This window comes from Oncorhynchus gorbuscha, linkage group LG06 (genome assembly GCF_021184085.1).
Source record: "Oncorhynchus gorbuscha isolate QuinsamMale2020 ecotype Even-year linkage group LG06, OgorEven_v1.0, whole genome shotgun sequence".
Lineage (NCBI taxonomy): Eukaryota > Metazoa > Chordata > Actinopteri > Salmoniformes > Salmonidae > Oncorhynchus > Oncorhynchus gorbuscha.
This window is the reverse complement of record NC_060178.1, coordinates 64,414,105-64,432,882: the sequence shown is the minus strand read 5'-3', so window position 1 is coordinate 64,432,882 and position 18,778 is coordinate 64,414,105. Positions and strand designations below refer to the sequence as shown.

At 44.4% G+C, this 18,778-nt stretch overlaps 2 protein-coding genes across 14 annotated transcripts in view; both read right to left on the bottom strand.

Annotated features, from left to right (window-relative positions):
• The window catches only part of LOC124038241 (bifunctional heparan sulfate N-deacetylase/N-sulfotransferase 2-like), a 194,987-nt gene extending 192,928 nt beyond the window's left edge, over window positions 1-2,059 (bottom strand). For all 3 annotated transcript variants that reach the window (XM_046353852.1, XM_046353850.1, XM_046353851.1), the window contains exon 1: window positions 1,693-2,059. The gene's annotated coding sequence lies outside the window, so the exon portion shown is untranslated. The remainder of the gene's footprint in view (window positions 1-1,692) is intronic.
• A 3,215-nt stretch (window positions 2,060-5,274) lies between these two features.
• The window catches only part of LOC124038239 (zinc finger SWIM domain-containing protein 8-like), a 41,422-nt gene continuing 27,918 nt past the window's right edge, over window positions 5,275-18,778 (bottom strand). For 2 of the 11 annotated variants that reach the window (XM_046353839.1, XM_046353841.1), the window contains exons 12-23: window positions 18,550-18,674; window positions 18,159-18,462; window positions 17,828-17,983; window positions 17,399-17,621; window positions 16,987-17,276; window positions 16,575-16,849; window positions 15,950-16,447; window positions 14,626-14,824; window positions 14,222-14,425; window positions 13,966-14,085; window positions 13,286-13,464; window positions 5,275-6,827 (exon numbers count right to left, since the gene is read on the bottom strand). In XM_046353839.1, the coding sequence (XP_046209795.1) occupies window positions 6,624-6,827; window positions 13,286-13,464; window positions 13,966-14,085; window positions 14,222-14,425; window positions 14,626-14,824; window positions 15,950-16,447; window positions 16,575-16,849; window positions 16,987-17,276; window positions 17,399-17,621; window positions 17,828-17,983; window positions 18,159-18,462; window positions 18,550-18,674 (2,777 nt within the window). In that variant the 3' untranslated portion in view covers window positions 5,275-6,623. The remainder of the gene's footprint in view (window positions 6,828-13,285; window positions 13,465-13,965; window positions 14,086-14,221; window positions 14,426-14,625; window positions 14,825-15,949; window positions 16,448-16,574; window positions 16,850-16,986; window positions 17,277-17,398; window positions 17,622-17,827; window positions 17,984-18,158; window positions 18,463-18,549; window positions 18,675-18,778) is intronic. The other 9 variants (XM_046353847.1, XM_046353849.1, XM_046353843.1 and 6 more) reach the window with 8 other exon arrangements.

Genomic DNA, 18,778 nt, shown 5'->3' with positions numbered 1-18,778 from the left:
TTGTGAGAGCCACCCCCAGGCCTTACTCTTAATTATAAAGTGGTTCTCTCAGAAATCAGTAATATGCTCAGAGGACAGAAGTCGTCTTGAGCCCACAGCTCAACACTAATTGGGCTTTCCACTCAAAAATAGAATGAAACAAGTTGTTGAAGCGGGATCATGAAACAAGGACTGAGCTTATTGTACCCAGTCTTTCAAAATAGAGCTTGTAAAAAAGTGTTCATTTGAGGTGCAAAATTAAGCTGAGTATGATGCTGTATGTAGACTACATTTCACATGCATTGTTTAAGTGTACTTTGGGAAAAGAATGACATACATTCACTAGCATTACATTACTCATCAGGATCGATAGCCTTGAAACTATTGTTTTGAATCTATCACATTAACACTGCTCAGAGAAAACATAAAAGAACACCCGGGTTGCTGTGGCTCTTTCTCCCATGGTGTCCACATCTCAACCAATCGATGGCAGCAACTTCAAATCTACTAACCTTCATTCAATAACCAAAAAGATCATGTGGTTCCTTGAGCAATTAATTACTGAGGAGTAGCCAGCCCCTGTACTGGCAAAACCTCTACCACCACACTGTTAAAAGTCAAAATGTCTGGAATACTCTGCAATTATTAGGCCAGTTGAGTGTTAACATACAGTGCCTTCAGAAAGTATTTATACCCCTTGATTTTTTCCACGTGTTACAGTCAGTATTTAAAATTGATTAAATTGAGACGTGTCACTGGCCTATACACAATACCATATAATGTCTATGTGGAATTATGTTTTTAGAAAATTTTCAAAAATGAAAAGCTGAAATGTCTTAAGTCAATAAGTAATCAACCACTTTGTTATGGCAAGCCTAAATAAGTTCAGGAGTAAACATTTGCTTAACAAATCATGAGTTGCATGGATTCACGTGATTTTTGAATGACTACATAATTTCTGTACACCACACATACAATTATCTGTAAAATCACGCAGTCGGCAGTGAATTTCAACCACATTGTTTGAAGTACAATATACCAACATAGCTACTGTAGTAAATCAAAGCTGTGTGATGGAAAGCCTTGGTAGAGCATGGGTGGAATAGGCATTGTGGTGCTCATGTGAATTTCCTTTACTTTTCGGCTTCAGACTAATGCCTACCTCTCACTTACAATACATGAATGTAATAAAATAACAAACGTTTCAAATGTATTTCAAACATATTTCAGAACTGTAAACAAAAACACTTTACAGTAAAAAAAAAAATAATAATAATTTTAAAAATACAATTGTTACATACCAGAATAAAGATGGGGAGTTACTGGTTATGGAAAAACTTTTACATTGCAACAGTCAGCCATATGATTCACCACTAGCCTCTTAATAGTAAGCAAACAACTCTAAGCATCTCGATAGAACGACTTAGCTCCAACAAACACATGCTGCTTGAATTCACCAAATGTTTGGTTTCTTCATATTTAGCGAACGTTACTAATGACGTGAATACACATATGTCCACGTCATTCACTTAAATTGTAAAGAAAAAATAGGAGAGGAAAACCATGCATTGCCAACTGGCAATAAAATATAGCTAGCTATATGCTTGAGAGGTTAGCCTACCGGCTAACTTAGTGTTGTACACATGCAATGGGCTGCATTCAAGTTAAAGAGGACACGCAACATATTCAAAGTAAATATGGTGTTTTACTTACCTAGGTACGTTTTTGAAAGACCAATATCCACACGAAATGCATAACGAAAGAAAATATGCAAATGTTTAAAGTCTAGTTGACAGCATCGTTCCTGAATCCGCCATCTTCATTCAGCAATCGATGCATTCTGCCGAAACTCCGGAATGAACCAAAGAGAGCAGGAGAAGGAGGAGGGAGATTTCGTAACAGTGGACATACAAACGTTGTTTATTTTGAATAATTTCTCTGATCGGAGGAGGAAAATCCTCGAAATTACCCAATTTGAAACCGAATTGTGTTGGTATTTTAAGGTTAAAGCGTAAAACGAACAATACAATTGATCATGCTTGTTTTAACCCCCATAACACGGATATATTTCATAATACCCTTGTCGGGACAGAACACCCCGAGCTTCTTTCAGGCTTACTTTTTACTCACAGGTGCATACGGGGCAAAAGTGCAGAGTTTATTCGGCTATGCTACTCCTTTTACTTGGGTCATCAAAGTGATGACAAAATGCTAGCTTTGGCGTCTGAGCAGGTAGCAACTAAAACATTGGGTATTTCAATGTGAACCCCATTGTCTGAACGTTTAATTTGGGAACCCTTCCACGAAAGTCAACTGTTGGGGAAATACTAAAAAACACAATTAGTTATCACATTGTATGCCCTATTTCCACACCACATAGAACTGAAGATCATTAACTAAGTGTGAAAAACTCACTGTAACCAGGCTACCGGTGAACTTGATCATAAATTGCCCTATAGCTCCCTCTCCTGTTCATACTGTGACAGACCGTAACATGCATTTAACGTTTGTTTAATTTACATCAATCATACCAATTCATTTTGCCAGTCGGTGCTCAGAGGATTTAGACAAAAACAGTATTTCTGATTTAGAGTAATTGTGGTTCAGTAGTAGCTTCTATCAATGCCATCAGACTGTTCAACAGTCACCAGTAGCCAGCCTCCACCCATTACCCTGCACCTTAGAGACTGCTGCCTTAGTCATTGAACACTGGTAACTTCAATGTTTACATACCATTTTACCCACTTCATCCTATAACTACTACTGTACATACCTTTTCTATTCATATACCGTCTTTACACACCATTATTCATCAACCTACACACGTATGCATACAGTGGCTTGTTAAAGTATTTCCCCCCAGAATTTTGGGGTGGTGTGTAACATTTGACTTGCACAACATGCCTACCACTTTGAAGATGCAAAATATTTTTTGTGAAACAAACAAGAAATAAGACAAAAAAACTACTTGAGCATGCATAACTATTCACTCTGCCCCCAAAGTCAATAATTTGTAGAGCCACCTTTCTCTTGGGGTATGTCCCTATAAGCTTGGCACATCTAGCCACTGGGATTTTTGCCCATTCTTCAAAGGCAAAACAGCTCCAGCTCCTTCAAGTTGGATGGGTTCTGCTGGTGTACAGCAATCTTTAAGTCAGACCACAGTTTCTCAATTGGATTGAGGTCTGGGCTTTGACTAGGCCATTCCAAGACATTTAAATGTTTCCCCTTAAACCACTCGAGTGTTGCTTTAGCAGTATGCTTAAGGTCATTGTCCTGCTGGAAGGTGAACCTCCGTCCCAGTATCAAATCTCTGGAAGACTGAAACAGGTTTCCCCTCAAGAAGTTCCCTGTATTTAGCACCATCCATCATTCATTCAATTCTGACCAGTTTCCCAGTCCCTGCCGATGAAAAGCATCCCCACAACATGATACTGCCACCACCATGCTTCACTGTGGGGATGATGTTCTCGGGGTGATGAGAGGTGTTGGGTTTGCGCCAGACATAGCATATTTCTTGATGGCCAAAAAGCTACAAAGCTTAAAGTGATCCTATGGACAGATACTCCAATTTCCGCTGTGGAGCTTTGCAGCTCCTTCAGGGTTATCTTTGGTCTCTTTGTTGCCTCTCTGATTAATGCCCTCCTTGCCTGGACTGTGAGTTTTGGTGGGCAGCCCTTTCTTGGCAGATTTGTTGTGGTGCCATATTCTTTCAATTTTCTCTATAATGGATTTAATGGTGGGATGTTCAAAGTTTAGGATTTTTTTATGTTTTTTTTTTCTCCTTCAATCTACACACAATATGCCATAATGACATGGCAAAAACAAGTTTAGAAGTTTCCAGATGTATTTGTTTTTAAATCCGGAAATATCCCATCTACAGACCATTTACTCAGTACTTTGTTGAAGCACCTTTGGCAGCGATTATAACATCGATTCTCCTTGGGTATGATGGTACAAGCTTGGTATATCTTTATTTGGGGTGTTTCTCCCATTATTTTCTGCAGATCCTCTCAAGCTCTGTCAGGTTTGATGGGGAGTGCTGCTGCACAGCTACTTTCAGGTCTCTCCAAAGATGTTCGATCAGGTTCAAGTCAGGTTCAAAGGCATTCAGAAACTTGTCCCGAAGCCACTCCTGTGGTGGTTGTGTGCATTGGGTCGTTATCCTGTTGGAAGGTGAACCGTTGCCCCAGTCTGAGGTCCTGAGCCATCTGAAGCTGGTTTTCATCAAGGATCTCACTCTACTTTAATCCGCTCAGCTTTCCCTCAATCCTGACTAGTCTCCCAGTCCCTACCACTGAAAAACAACCCAACAGCATGATTCTGCCACTACCATGCGTCACCGTAGGGATGACGCCAAATTTCCTCAAGACGTGATGCTTGGCTTCAAGCCAAGGAGTTCGAGCTTGGTTTCATCAGACCAGAGAATTTTGTTTCTCATGGTCTGAGTCCTTTAGGTACCTTTTGGGAAACTCAAAGCTGGCTGTCATGTACCTTTTACTGAGGAGTGGCTTCCATCTGGCCACTCTACCATAAAGGCCCGATTGGTGGAATGCTGCAGAGATTGTTGTCCTTCTGAATGGTTCTCCCATCTCCACAGAGAAACTTTGTGGACTCTCAATGCAGCAGATATTTTTTTGTACCCTTCCCCAGCTCTGTGCCTCAACACAACCCTGCCTCGGAGCTCTACGGACAATTTCTCCAACCTCATGGCTTGGTTTTTGCTCTGACATGCAGACAACTGCGTGACCTTATATAGACAGGTGTGTGCCTTTCCAAATCATGTCCAATCAATTGAATTTACGACAGGTGGACTCCAAACAAGTTGTATAAACATCAACAATAATCAATGGAAACAGGATACACCTGAGCTCAATTTCAAGTCTGAATATTTATGTAATTAAGGTATCGGTTTTTTGATTTTTACTAAATTTGCAAACTTTTCTAAAAAATAAAAAAAAGTTTTTCGCTTTGACATGGGGTATTGTGTTTAGATAAGAAAAAAACATTTCATCCATTTCAGAATAAGGCTGTAACGTAACATTTTTTTAAAAGTCAAGGAGTCTGTATACTTTCCAAATACACACACACACACGACTAACATTGCTCGTTCTAATTTTTTGTGTCTCTGGATTATGTTTTTTATTTTTATTTATTGCTAGGCATTACTACAGTTGGAGCTAGAAAAAAACATTCTGCTGCACCTGCAATATCTGCAAATCTGTGTACACTACCGATCAATTTTGATCATGTCCATTTTTTGTACTTTCCACCCACAAAATAAATTACAGCACATTTGTGTTTTGAATAAGCTTTATTAAGTAAACTCTACATTTCAGTATTGCTTTGTCCTTTTTTTAAATTCTAAATTACAACCTCTTGCAATCAGCACAATTTATATATATACTTTTTTCCCCCAACCAAGCTACACTGAGGAATACAAAAATATCACAGTACATTTTCTACTAAGTCACATCACCCGTGAGCTCCAGAGCAGGGTTGGAGGTGCAGGTTTGGAACACAGGGATCTGGCAACGTCCCCTATAGAACATCAATGGACAGTGGACATGAATTCCACAGTAACAGCTGATGGATGTAACCTGGAAACCCAGTCTGCATATAAGCCTTTCTGAGCGTAGCACTTTTATGATTCTAGATGTGTAGGGCATGTAAATAGCATGTCCACTCATCCTTTATGTGATCCTGATATTTGATTGGATGATTGTACTTGAGATTTGCAAAAGGCCATCCACTTGCACTCTTGACCCACTCAAAAAGGGCCAATGAGTTTGGTCCAGCCAGACACCCGTGTTCCCAGACCCAAAACCTCAAACCGCTGAATCGGAAAAGGGAACCCACACAACACTCACGTTACACTCTCTCATTCTCAAAATTCCTCTGCATACACATCATTCAAAATATCAAAAAGATAAAACAAAACACTAAAAGAATCCTGACCCGTACTCAGGTTACTATTTTCATATTACATTTCTTTTCATTTTATTATTTCAACAAACTGTTTTTTGTCTATGTTTTTTACTTTCTTGTTTAAACACTGTCAGAATACCCAAAATTCAGATCCGTAGTGACTGGTGGAGGATAACTCCCCCCAGGACAGTGGAATGTTGCAGTTTGAATCTGACTTACTCAGTGGTTTCAATAAAATAACCAACCAACAACAAAATAAATGACAACTTATATGCCCCAAGTAACCAAAAAGCACTCCTTCGTGACTGCTTCTGGAAGGAAAGTTGGGAGGATGAGGGGGAATATATGTTACAGGAAGTTACACAGAGACATGAACCATGATAATGGGAGACGCAATTCAGTCACGAACAGACACAGAACACAACATAAGCTGATTCCCTTTCAGCTTTCCACAAAGCTCTGCGTCTCACACAGTTATGACATCTAAAAGGGTGGGGAATGGGGGTTGATTGTGCTGCCTGTGTGCTGTGTAGGGTATGTACATCAAGGTACACAAGGAGGGTTGACGTTAGGTCAGGTGAAGGAGAGGCCAGGGAGGCGGATGGGGAGAGCATTCGAGGCAGAGCCAAACGTCGATGGAGAGAGCCAGAGCTCGACAGGGCTGTGGGTTTGTGGGGTGGGAGCGTCGTTCCTCTCCCACTCCACTGCCCTCACAGTCATGGGGAGAAGGTGGCCATCTCCAGAGAGATGCGCTGCCACAGCTCCTTGGTCTGCTTGCCCCTCTTCAGGTTCTGAAGCACGTCATTGAACTGCATCATTCCCACAGGGGTCAAACAGAAGGCCCCGCGGGCACTGCGGATGATGTTGACAAAGTCGTCGTAGTCGGCCGGGGTCAGGTGGATCAGCCGGTGGTGGATGTACTGCAGTGGGGGACGACGGGTGGGACAGAGGAGCAGATTAACTGAGTCAAACAGGGCACCAAAGGGTAATCTACTTTACTACTTATGTCAATGTTAGTCACAGACAGGGCACCCAGATCCTAAACCAACCCCTACCTCCTACTACCCCCAATGAACTTGTAGAGCAGCAATTTCTCAACTGGTGGGTCATGACCCAAATTTGGGTTTCGGGAAGTCTTCTATGTTATACATTTTTATTTTAATGAAAAATACTCAAGTCTGAACTTAAATGACAAATCATAAAACCAGGTAGAAAGTGAATAAATCATTTAATCTCAGCTATTCTTCAAAGTATTTTCAATATAGAGCTATTAGAAATGCTATTCAGCAGTTTTGGTTTATTTTGTGGTCTCAAACCAAGAGCTTACGTTCTTCAAGAATATGAACATTGTGAATACCAATCCATTCAGATTTACACAAGTACATAGGGATTTGGGATCGATTTGGATTGAACAAAAGTGTTTGGTGGGAATATAGATAAACATATGTGGTCCACTGCCAGTGTTATATACGACATGACCAGAAGTATGTGGACACCTGCTCATCTAACATCTCATTCCAAAATCATGAGCATTAACATGGAGTTGGTCCCCCCCTTTCCTGCTATAACAGCCTACACTATTCTGGGAAGGATTTCCACTAGAGGTTGGAACATTACTTCAGGGACTTGCTTCCATTCAGCCACAAAAGCATTAGTGAGGTCAGGCACTGACGTTGGGCAGTAGGCCTGGCTCGCAGTCAGCGTTCCAATTCATCCAAAAGGTGTTCAATGGGGTTGAGGTCAGGACTCTGTGCAGGCCAGTCAATTTCTTCCAAACTGATCTCAACAAACCATTTCTGTATGGACCTCGCTTTGTGTATGGGTGTATTGTCGTGCTGAAACAGGAAAGGGCCTTCCACAAACTGTTGCCACAGAGTTGGAACCACATAATAGATTAGAATGTCAATTGTATGCTGTAGCATTAAGATTTCCTTTCACTGGAAATAAGGGGACCATCCCAAACCATAAAACACAGACAGAGAACATTATTCCTCCACCAAACTTTACAGTCGGGCAGGTAGCTTTTTCCAAGCATCTGCCAAACCCGGATTCGTCCGTCGGACTGCCAGATGGTGAAGCGTGATTCATCCCTCCAGAGAACATGTTCCCACTGCTCCAGAGTCTAACAGCGGTGAGCTTTACACCATTCCAGCATACACTTGGTATTGCGCATTGTGATCTTATGCTTGTGTGCGGTTGCTAGGCCATGGAAACCCATTTCATGAAGCTTCCAACGAACAAGTCTTGTACTGACGTTGCTTCCAGAGGCAGTTTGGAACTCGGTAGTGAGTGTTGCAACCGAGGACAGATGATTTTGATGCACCACAGCCCCGGGGAGTCCTGTTTTGTGAGCTTGTGTGGCCTACCACTTCACGGCTGAGCCATTATTGCTACTAGACATTTCCACTTCACAATAACACCACTTACAGTTGACCAGGACAGCTCTAGCAGGGCAGAAATATTACAAACTGACTTGTTGGAAAGGTGGCATCCTACGACAGTACCCCGTTGAAAGTCAGCTTTTCAGTAAGATCATTCTACTGCCAATGTTTGTCCAATGGTGACTGCATGGCTATGTGCTCAATTTTATACACCGGTCAGCAATGTGTGTGGTTGAAATAGCAGAATACAATCATTTGAATAGGTGTCCATACTTTTGTATATTGATACAGCCACCTGTAACTAGGTTTACATTTGTTAATTTAATCACATCCCTCCATCTCAGGGTAAGCCCTTGAGGGCATTAATGAAGTGATGAGAATTCTACACATCTCCAGTACAGTGCATTTTCAGTCCCAGCCTTGAGCAGGTACTTATTTTTGTTAACCTCCCAGGACAAATTCTGTATCATAATGAGTTTAAATTGATAAATTATTAACGGGAAACAGAGAGCGCTTCATTTTGCTCACAATGGTGTGGTTTAATGGAATATGACTGAAAAGGGTACACACTGCCCTATGGTACTGCTGCAATTTCAGACATTAATTTCAATATGAGATATATTGATGATATCTTGTACATTTGGACTGGAAGTCAGGATTAACATAATGAATTTGTCTCTTTCCTCAAATGATATAAACCCTGATCTCAAGTTCTCCATAGAATGTGACTAGAAATATTTATATTTTCTAGATATGTGAATAATGGTCTCTGATGGTAACCTCATCACCACCCTCTATCAAAAAGGCAGACCATAACACTTATTTTAGCTTACAGTGCGCATCCTAATGCACTTAAACGGTTTACCAGGAGTCAATTCTGTAGACGGACGCCTGAGCCACTCCACTGACGATTACGTTTACAAGGCTACAGTCATGAAACAGCGTTTCTTCGATGGAGGTTCCTCTTCCCAGTACGCCAAGAGTTGCTAGGCAAAAGTGTGAAAACTAAGAGAAACTGCTATGTTACACGTATAACCACATTTAACCCTAAAGCGTATACAGTGACTCCAAAAGTATTGGGACAGTGACACTTTTTTTATGATACAATGACTATGAGTTTAAAGAGCAGACTGTCAACTTTGAGGGGATTTTCATCCATATCGGGTGAACCATTTAGAAATTACAGCACGTTTTATACATAGTCACCCCCCCATTTTAGGAGACCAAAATTAGTCAATTGTATTTGGTATTTGGTCCCATATTCCTAGCACGCAATGACAACATCAAGCTTGTGACTACAAACAAGGGGGATGGGGTCCAAATCCAAAGTAACAGTCAGTATCTGGTGTTGCCACCAGCTGCATCAAGTACTGTAGTGCATCTCATCATGGACTGCACCAGATTTGCCAGTTCTTGCTGTGAGATGTTACCCCACTCTCCAACCAAGTCACCTGCAAGTTCCCAGACATTTCTGGGGGGGGAATGGCCCTGGCCCTCACCCTCAGATCCAACAGGTCCCAGACGCACTCAATGGGATTGAGATCCGGGCTCTTCGCTGGCCATGGCAGAACACTAACATTCCCGTCTTGCAGGAAATCAGCCATACTGTTCATTCTGTGCGTGGTGGCATTGTCATGCAGGAGGATGAGCCTGAGCCAGGATGAGCCTGCAGGAAGGGTACCACATGAGGGAGGATGTCTTCCCTGTAATGCACAGCGTTGAAATTGCCTGCAATGACAACAAGCTCAGTCCGATGATGCTGTGACTCACCGCCCTACAACATGACGGACCCTCCACCTCGTTCTCGCTCCAGAGTACAGGCCCCGGTGTACGCTCATTCCTTCAACGATAAACGCGAATCCGACCATCAACCCTGGTGAGACGAAACCGCGACTCGTCAGTGAAGAGCACTTTTTGCCGGTCCTGTCTGGTCCAGAGACTGTTGGTTTGTGCCCATAGGCGACATTGTTGCTGGTGATGTCTGGTGAGAACCTGCCTTACAACAGGCCTGCAAGCCCTCAGTCCAGCCTCTCTCAGCCTATTGCGGACAGTCTGAGCACTGATGGAGGGATTGTGCATTCCTGGTGTAACTCAGGCAGTTGTTGTTGCCATCCTGTACTACCTGCAGGTGTGATGTTCGGACGTACCGATCCTGTGCAGGTGTTGTTACACGTGATCTGCCACTGCGAGGACGATCAGCCGTCCTTCCTGTCTTCCTGTAGCACCGTCTTCGGCGTCTCACAGACATTGCAATGTAATGCCCTGGCCACATCTGCAGTCCTCATGCCTCCTTGCAGCATGCCTAAGGCACATTCACGCAGATGAGCAGGGACCCTGGGCATCTTTCTTTTGGTGTTTTTCAGAGTCAGTAGAAAGGCCTCTTTAGTGTCCTAAGTTTTTATAACTGTGACCTTAATTGCCTAAAGTCTGTAAGCTGTTAGTGTCTTAACGACCGTTCCACAGGTGCAAGTTCATTAATTGCTTATGGTTCATTGAACAAGAAAGTGAAACTGTGTTTAAACCCTTTACAATGAAGATCTGTCAAGTTATTTGGATTTTTACAAATTATCTTTAAAAGACAGGGTCCTGAAAAGGGGACATTTTCTTTTTTTGCTGAGTTTACGTTGTAGTTTGCTACCATGATTACGGCTAGTCCTGAATGAATCGTGAATAATGATGAGTGATTAAGAGGCATAAATATCATATCCCATTTAACTTTCATTATTCATGATTAATTCAGGACTATCTGAAATCATTATATTACATATAACACACCATGAATGTTATTGTCATCTTATGTTGCCCATGTGGTATTTTGTATGTTGGGAAAATCTCTAGGCACCTTAAGCAACAAATGTGAGCAAGAGCACCATAAGGTTTAATGGTGAAAATGACCCTTTTGCATGCCACTAACAAATCTTCACGATTCAGGGTATTGAAAAAGTTTAAACCTTCATCCAGAGGTAAAAAGCTGTGCCAAAGGAAACTCTTTTGGATTCATATGCTTGGCACTTTACATCCATTAAGGCTTAATGATAATTTTGACATGAGTGTCATGCTTTAATATGTTTCCCCCTAACCCCCCCGCATTATGTGGTTCCTGTCACACATTATCTGAGATAAATTATTACCGATGTGCCTCCTGGCATTTGTGTTGTACACAAGTGTTGCTCATCATGTCTGATTGCATTGACGCACATTACCTGTATGTGGCCTTTGTCATCGTGTGTTTTTAATATGCTCTGATGGTCTGACGCCTAAATAAATGAAAAATGATGCATTGATCGGGTGAGTGCGGAGAGTCCTTTTAACTTCAATAGGAGAACCTCAAAAGTTACTATTTTAACCTCATTTACTGGAGCTTCATTTAAGCAGGATGTGTTCTAAGGGGGATGAGGAACCAATTACAGAGAAAGACAGATGGTGAACATCAGAGGAGGCTGGTGGGAGGAGCTATAGAGGATGGGCTCATTGTAAAGACTGGAACACATTTAACTATATCAAACATCAAATATATGGAAACCACATTTGACTCAATTCCCTCTATTCAATTCCAACCATTACAATGAGCCAATCCTACTATAGCTCCTCCCACCAGCCTCTTCTGGTGAACATATCCATAATGACACCCAACATATGGAATTAATTCCTCTCCTGTGACTGAGGAGATGACTCACTGTTAGTCATGGTTATATTTCCCGCTTGAGTACAACCCATCAGATACCTCATCTCATTAACAGCCTGATGAGATAGAGGAGGAGAGCCTGTGTCACGCGGACACCGTCAGCCGACAACAAATGTGTCGGTACACACACACTTGTGAAAGTGTGTAGCAAGAACACATCATGCAGGTGGTAGAGCAAGTCAGCTGAAACTGGGGCAGATAGGAAGAGGTGGTGTGTGTGTGTGACTATGTTTACACTCAGAAAGCAGTGTTCATTTTGAGAATTTGAACGTTCACCTTTAAAGCCCACACACCGGTTTTATCTAGCCTTGTTGAAAGCAGAAAGACAGTGACTCAAACCACGGCAAGGAATTAAATGTGCATGTGAGCTAGCGCAGAATCTCCAGAGGCCAACATGCCTTTCAGCTTTGCAACAGTCATAGCCTGTTAGCCGCTTCCCCATCAGAGCAGGCAATGCCGTGAAACCAAAACTTAATATTAGATAAAGGGAAAGTGAGTTTACAAAAACAAAATGGAACACTCAATTAACCTTTGTGAAAAAGTAATTGCCATCTTTAGCTGCAATGACTGCAACCAAATGCTTCCTGTAGTTGTTGATCAGACTCACATCTCTGTTTGGGAATTTTGTCTCACTCTTGCATGCAGAACTGCTTTAACTCAGCGACATTTGTGGGTTTTCAAGCATGAACTGCTTGTTTCAAGTCCTGCCACAACATATCAATAGGGATTAGTTCTGGACTTTGACTAGGCAATTCCAAAACTTAAAATTTGTTGCTTTTTAACCATTTCCATGTAGACCTGATTGTGTGTTTTGTATCATTGTCTTGCTGCATGACCCAGCTGCGCTTCAGCTCACAGACTGATGACGCTGGGCCAATTGTGCGTCGCCTCATTGGTCTCCCAGTCGTGGCCAGCTGTGATACAGCCCGGTATCAAACCAGGATCTGTAGTAACGCAGCTAGCATTGAGATGCAGTGCCTTAGACCGCTGCCCCACTTAGGCAGCCCCAGAAAAAAAATATTAAATCCAGTTCAGAATAAGAATGTAACGTAACAAAATGTGGAAAAAGTGAAGGGGTCTGAATACTTTCCAAAGCCACTATGGGTTGGAATACTTTGGAACAGATTTCCAAAACTAAAATCACTAAACTGATTTACTGTTGTTTTTACAGTCTTATGTACAACAATTTAAATTATGATTTATTTTTGTTCATAAAAATACATTTAAAAAACTTGGGGAGCCAAATAAAATCAGGCCGCCAGTTGGGGAACCCTGGTGTAGTGGTCGTTTGTGGCCTGGGCTCTGGTGTTACCTGTAGATAGGCCTGCTGGCAGCGCTGCACAAGCTGATGGAAGGCGGGCGTGCGGAGGTGGGCATGGATGTGGGCGGGGTTGAGTCTCTGGAGAGCCTCCATGATGATCTCCTGAAGGACAAAGGGGCTGAGCACACCCTTCGCCGCACCCACACAGAACTGGTACACGTAGTTCACACCTGGAGAGGATGAGAGAATGGTGAGCATTTACACTTTGCTGACAGTTAGCGAAAGTCTATGGCTAACGGATGTGCACACAGACACATTTTAAAACATTAACATGTAGTATGTAAATTGTAAAGTATTTTGTCTCTAAGGTGCGGACCCCAGTAAGACTAGCTGTCGCAATTTGGGTCGCCTAATGGGGATCCTAATTATTTTTTTATCTAAAAACAAAAACAAAGATATAGTATGTTATACTTTGAATTCTGGCAGAATCATTTCAGTAGAATCCTCTCAACATAAACAGAAAATTCAGTTCTCTGATATTGATATGTTTGTGTGTTTTACTTAGCATTCAACTCTAGTCTTCGCCTTCTTCAACCTCCAGAGGTTATGATGCTGGTGCATAAATACTTCAAATCAATATTTCCCTGTTTTCCTAAAACACCTTAATAGATGAAACTACTAGAATCCAAGATGCCCACAGCATGCCCTCTTCATCCCTGCCCCTTTCTCACCTAGCCGTGCAGCCAGGCCCAGGAGCCACTTGACATCCTCCGTGTATGGGGGGCTGCGGGAGAAGTTATTGGGGTGGTCGTTGTGAGCCCTCCTTCCAAGCATCTCCAAAGCCAGCATGCCTATCAAAGAGCCAGGGTCAAATATCACAGTTAATGCCAATTACTTTGAATAGAAAGCATAACAATCGCAAACCATCTAGTATTACATCTAGAGAATCTTATCATGGACACTTAAAAGCATAGGTATATTCCTCACCAACTCTGTAGGCTGAGTGCAGGTAGTGAAGACCCTGCTGGCTGATTGGCTGGCTATGCTGCTCGTCTTCAGACGGGAAGGGGGCGCTGACCAATGAGACGGGCTGGGAAGACATACCAGGAAGAGATGACCCCTGAATGGCCTGGATTGTGGCGCCTGCATGGACGCCACCTACTGGATAGAAAGGGGAAAAAGTCGTGGCTCCTGAGAGTGCCATGGAGAGCCCATTATAAAACATCCATCAAGTAAATATTTTCTTTTTTAAAAGTTGTTCCTGTTGAATGTGATCCATCAACTACATCAGCTAAGATGCTAAGTAGATTACTATTTTACTTTTATAGACAGACAACACGTCATACACATGGACGTGTGCAAACACACACGCAGCAGTGGTCTCCGCTCACCTGCTACAGTGGTGCTCAGAGGCAGGCCGGTCTCAGTGTGGTACGGGTGGACGGCGATCTGGGTCATGGACGGCACGGGAATACCAGGGAAGGTGACCGCAGTTGCTGCCATGGGCGGGTGGGGGCCGGTGGCCACTGAGAACGGGTACTGGGCACCGATAAAGGCCGAGTGCATTCCCTGGGAGGGCACACATACACACTTAAAATTAGTTAGATGCTATTCTCTGTTGCGGGCCACTGTCTTACGTCAGATAGTGCATAATAATATCGCACTGAGGGACGAGTGACATGTAGGAGTGACGGAAGACAATGGCCGTGGGCTTAATACAATAAGAGATGAGTCATTTATCATTCATATAGTGAAACAAAGGTTGTCAGATTTCCCCACTGAGCCCTTGGGGGGGGGTTTAAGGCATGGTGTGCTTGCGTCTCCATTGACTTTTTTCAGCCTATAGTTACGGAGTGGCTGTCAGTCAATACTAATAAATTCTCCCATCATTTCCGCTCAAATTTCCTGACATGCACAAGAGAGAATGTAGCGTAAGAAAAAAAGATTTTCAAAGTCAAACACTGTAGGTACACCAGGTGCATACTGATCACTTCGCAGTGGTCCAATTGTCTAGTTGAGTCTCCTTGAAACTTAGTTTCAATATTGTACTCGTTCAATTCCCTCCCAACTCTCCCTCCCTTCTCCATATCAATTCAAACTTCACAAACTGAACAAAAGGTCATTAAAATAACAAAACTTGAGAAACAGTTACCAAAACAACAATGAAAAATAAATAAATGGAATTCAAAACTGTGTGTTAGTGAATCTGGAGATTCAAATGGATCTTGCGAGTCAAAGACATAGTGGAGCAGTCTCTGCCATCAGCTATTCTCTGTTATGTTCTAGGGGAGGTGTGTTCAACTCTTACCCTACGAGGTCCGGAGCCTGCTGGCCTTCTGTTCTACCTGATAAAGAATTGCACATACCTGTTTCCCAGGTCTAAATCAGTCCCTAATTAGAGGGTAACAATAAAAAAAGAGTTGAAAAAAGGTCCAGAATTGAGTTTGAGGGATCTAGGGACTGAGAGTATCTCGGCATGTAGTGTGAAGCAGAGGTTGGGGTCTATAGGGAGACTTAATGTCCTCTAAGTATATGGAAGCTACTTACGGAAAGAAGAACTAGCAACACAGTATTTCACTGGAAGCCCAAGCAACTCAATTTGATTTGAACATCTTATCAGTTCCCCCCACCATCTCTCTCCCAGCTCTCTGTCTCGATGAGTCTTTCCCTCCTCTCTATCCTCCCTCCCATGATGCCTCCAGACAGTCCTCTTACCTGTGGGTACGCACCCCCTGACAAGGGGAACACAGTGGGCCGGGGGACGTGCTGCAGCGGGTGCCCCAGGTACTGGGGGGTGCAGACAGTGGGCAGGTGGGCCTGGATTGTAGTGTAGGGATGCAGGCCCTGGGAGTGGGGGTGGGCCATTGCAGAGCCAGGAAGGGCGTGTGATTGGTAGATGGTGGAGCCCACAGAGATGACGGGCACCACAGCCGCTGCTGTCACAGAGGCAGTCACTGTGGCAACACCAGAGGACTCCATGTTGCCACTGTTGTCCGTCACACCGTGACCAGTCTCCGGGGGCCTTCTCCCAGCTCCACCGTTGGCCCTGCAGCGTCCCGGGCCCTCACGCTGGGCCCCTGAGCCCCCTCCTACTGTCTGCTCATAGAGCCAGTACCATTGGTGGGCCACCTCAAACAGAACCTCAGGGTACACACCGCCCCCCTTGGCTGCCTCCTCTACAGCCATACAGGCTTTCTCTAGCATCACATTGTCCTGCAGGAAGAGAGGGGGGGGGGGGTGAGAGGGGGAGAAGAAATTATGAGATTAAGAAGAAAAAAAAAGTGAATTTTCAGGACAAAATGGATAAAAGGGTAAAAGAATAAAAAGATGCCCAGCCTACATGAGTAGTCCGATGTGTCTTCTGCAGAACTGAAGAGTACCGGACATGTACCTGTTCCTTGCACTGCACCAGGGCCCTCTGGATCTCATTGGGGTTGAGGGCGTGTGCATGGGGCAGGCAGCTCAGGGCCAGCTCGGCCGCAGCGCGAACCATGTTGGGGTCCCGCGCCCGTGATGCCCTGTCTGCTAGTGATGCCACCTCGGGAGGGGTGAGGTGCCCGTCCCAGCATTCCACCAGGATGTTGAGGGCAGCACTGCCAATCTCCATGGCCTGGCCTGGAGGGGGAGAGGAGGAGACACTCATGTAAAGTGTGGTGGACCAGACCAAGCTTATAGCTACCCGTGTCTCATGGACTATTAAAAAAGAAAATCACTTCTGGGATGAAGGAGATTTTATTTTTTATAAACCTCACCTGTGATCCAGGAGACGTGGGAGGAGTAGGTCCTGGATAGCCAGTTGGGCGAGACAAAGTTGTGCAGGCCCAGGGCGTACAGGCCAATCTCGAAGGCACAGAGGTGCAAGTTGCGGTGGGGACCCTGGTGGCCCCCGCTGGCTGAGGGCTGGGTGAAGATGGAGGTGGAGCTGTTGCCCCCGGCCTTGATCAGCACCGTCTTGGCCAGCTCAAAGTAGAAGTGAGCCGCCGCCTCCGATGGCTGGTTGGGCACATGGGGTGCATGGCACTCGGGACGACGCCCTTTATACCTAAGAGGGTGGCGGAAGGAGGAAATTCAGGGTATTAGCATATTTTCGTCAATACCTTAGTTGAGTTTTCCAATAATTAAAAAGCATCAACGTGTATAGAATATGTAGGAGGAGTCACTCACCTGCTGGTGTCTGTGCTCTTCGCCCTAGCTCCCCCTCCGGCCCTGCGAGAGCCACTCGATGAGGAGGAGCCCAGTGAATCAGAGGAAGAGCTGCTGATGCTGTCACTGTCCTGGCCCCTCCCCCAAGAAGCCGCAGCCCAGCCCCCTCTGAGTGGACGTCGGCTGAGGGTGGGGGAGCTGTCTGAGGTGGTCTCAGGAGCACTGCTGTCGATACTCGCCATGCCTAGGACAACAATATCAAAACCATTAAACCTAAAACTTCTAGTCAGCCACATGTCAATACTACCTCAAGAAGTCATTCCAGTCATATGAAATGGCCCTGGTCAAATGCAGTGCACACTATACAGTAGTATAGGCTGTTAGTATAGGCTGTTAGTAGACACAGCCTGTGTCTTAATCTGAGGTTGAGGGTCATGGTTAGTTGGTTACCTGTGTGTTTCTTCTTCTGGCGGACAGGAGAGCCCCAGCAGCGTCCGCTGTATGCTCCCCGTCCTCCCAGCGCCAAGCGACTAGGCACAGTGCCCTCGGGCTTGAATGGGACTGCCTCACTCGGCTGGTCACATGACGCAGGCTGGGCGCCATCTGCTGAGACAATAAGTTAAGTATTGAATACGTTTTACATGCGTACAGTAGCAACAGTGAGGGTTGGATTCAAAGGATTCCTTCCATTTTCAACAAATCTGTTTTGTATAGGTAGGGTAACAACATTTTCAGTGCAGGACAGGTACAGTACGACATAAACACCCTGTCTGTGTCTCACCTTGTTCTCTGGCCTCACTGACGCCCTCTCCGGGTGTGGCGTTGTTCTGCACACCGCTGCCTGCCAGTTGTCCTGCTGCCCCACCAGCAGCCACCGCTTGCACAGAGGAGGACCCAGCTGCAGCCGTGGCATTTGGGGCGTGTTTGGACACCCCTCCGGTGGCACCTCCGTGTCCGTGAGCATTGTGGGCAGCGTGCTTGGACGGGCTCCTCTGGCTGCTGGCAGCTGGCTTGCTGGAGTAGAAGGAACTCAGGGTTTGGGGCTTGTGGGTCTGGCTCTCTCTGTCCAGCAGTTTGTCCAGGATCTAAGAGGTCACAGAGCGAGAGTCATCACAATCATTATTTGGTAAGTAGTTCATTCTACTAGCTACAGTGTGGAAACCAAGGGCTACCTTTTTCAGCTTGCTCTGGTCATCCTTGTATGTGATCATAAGAGCCAGAGCCAAGTCTCCTTTCTCTCTCCTGGTCCCCTCACACAGCAGAGGGTGCTCTGCCTCGCTCACTGTGGTCTTCATACCTACAGCCGGAAAAAGGGAGGTAGAAATATGAACAGACTGCAGCAAACGAGTTCAGTTTCAAAGCCAAACTGGTACCTGGACGTTTTCCTATTTAAGTACCACT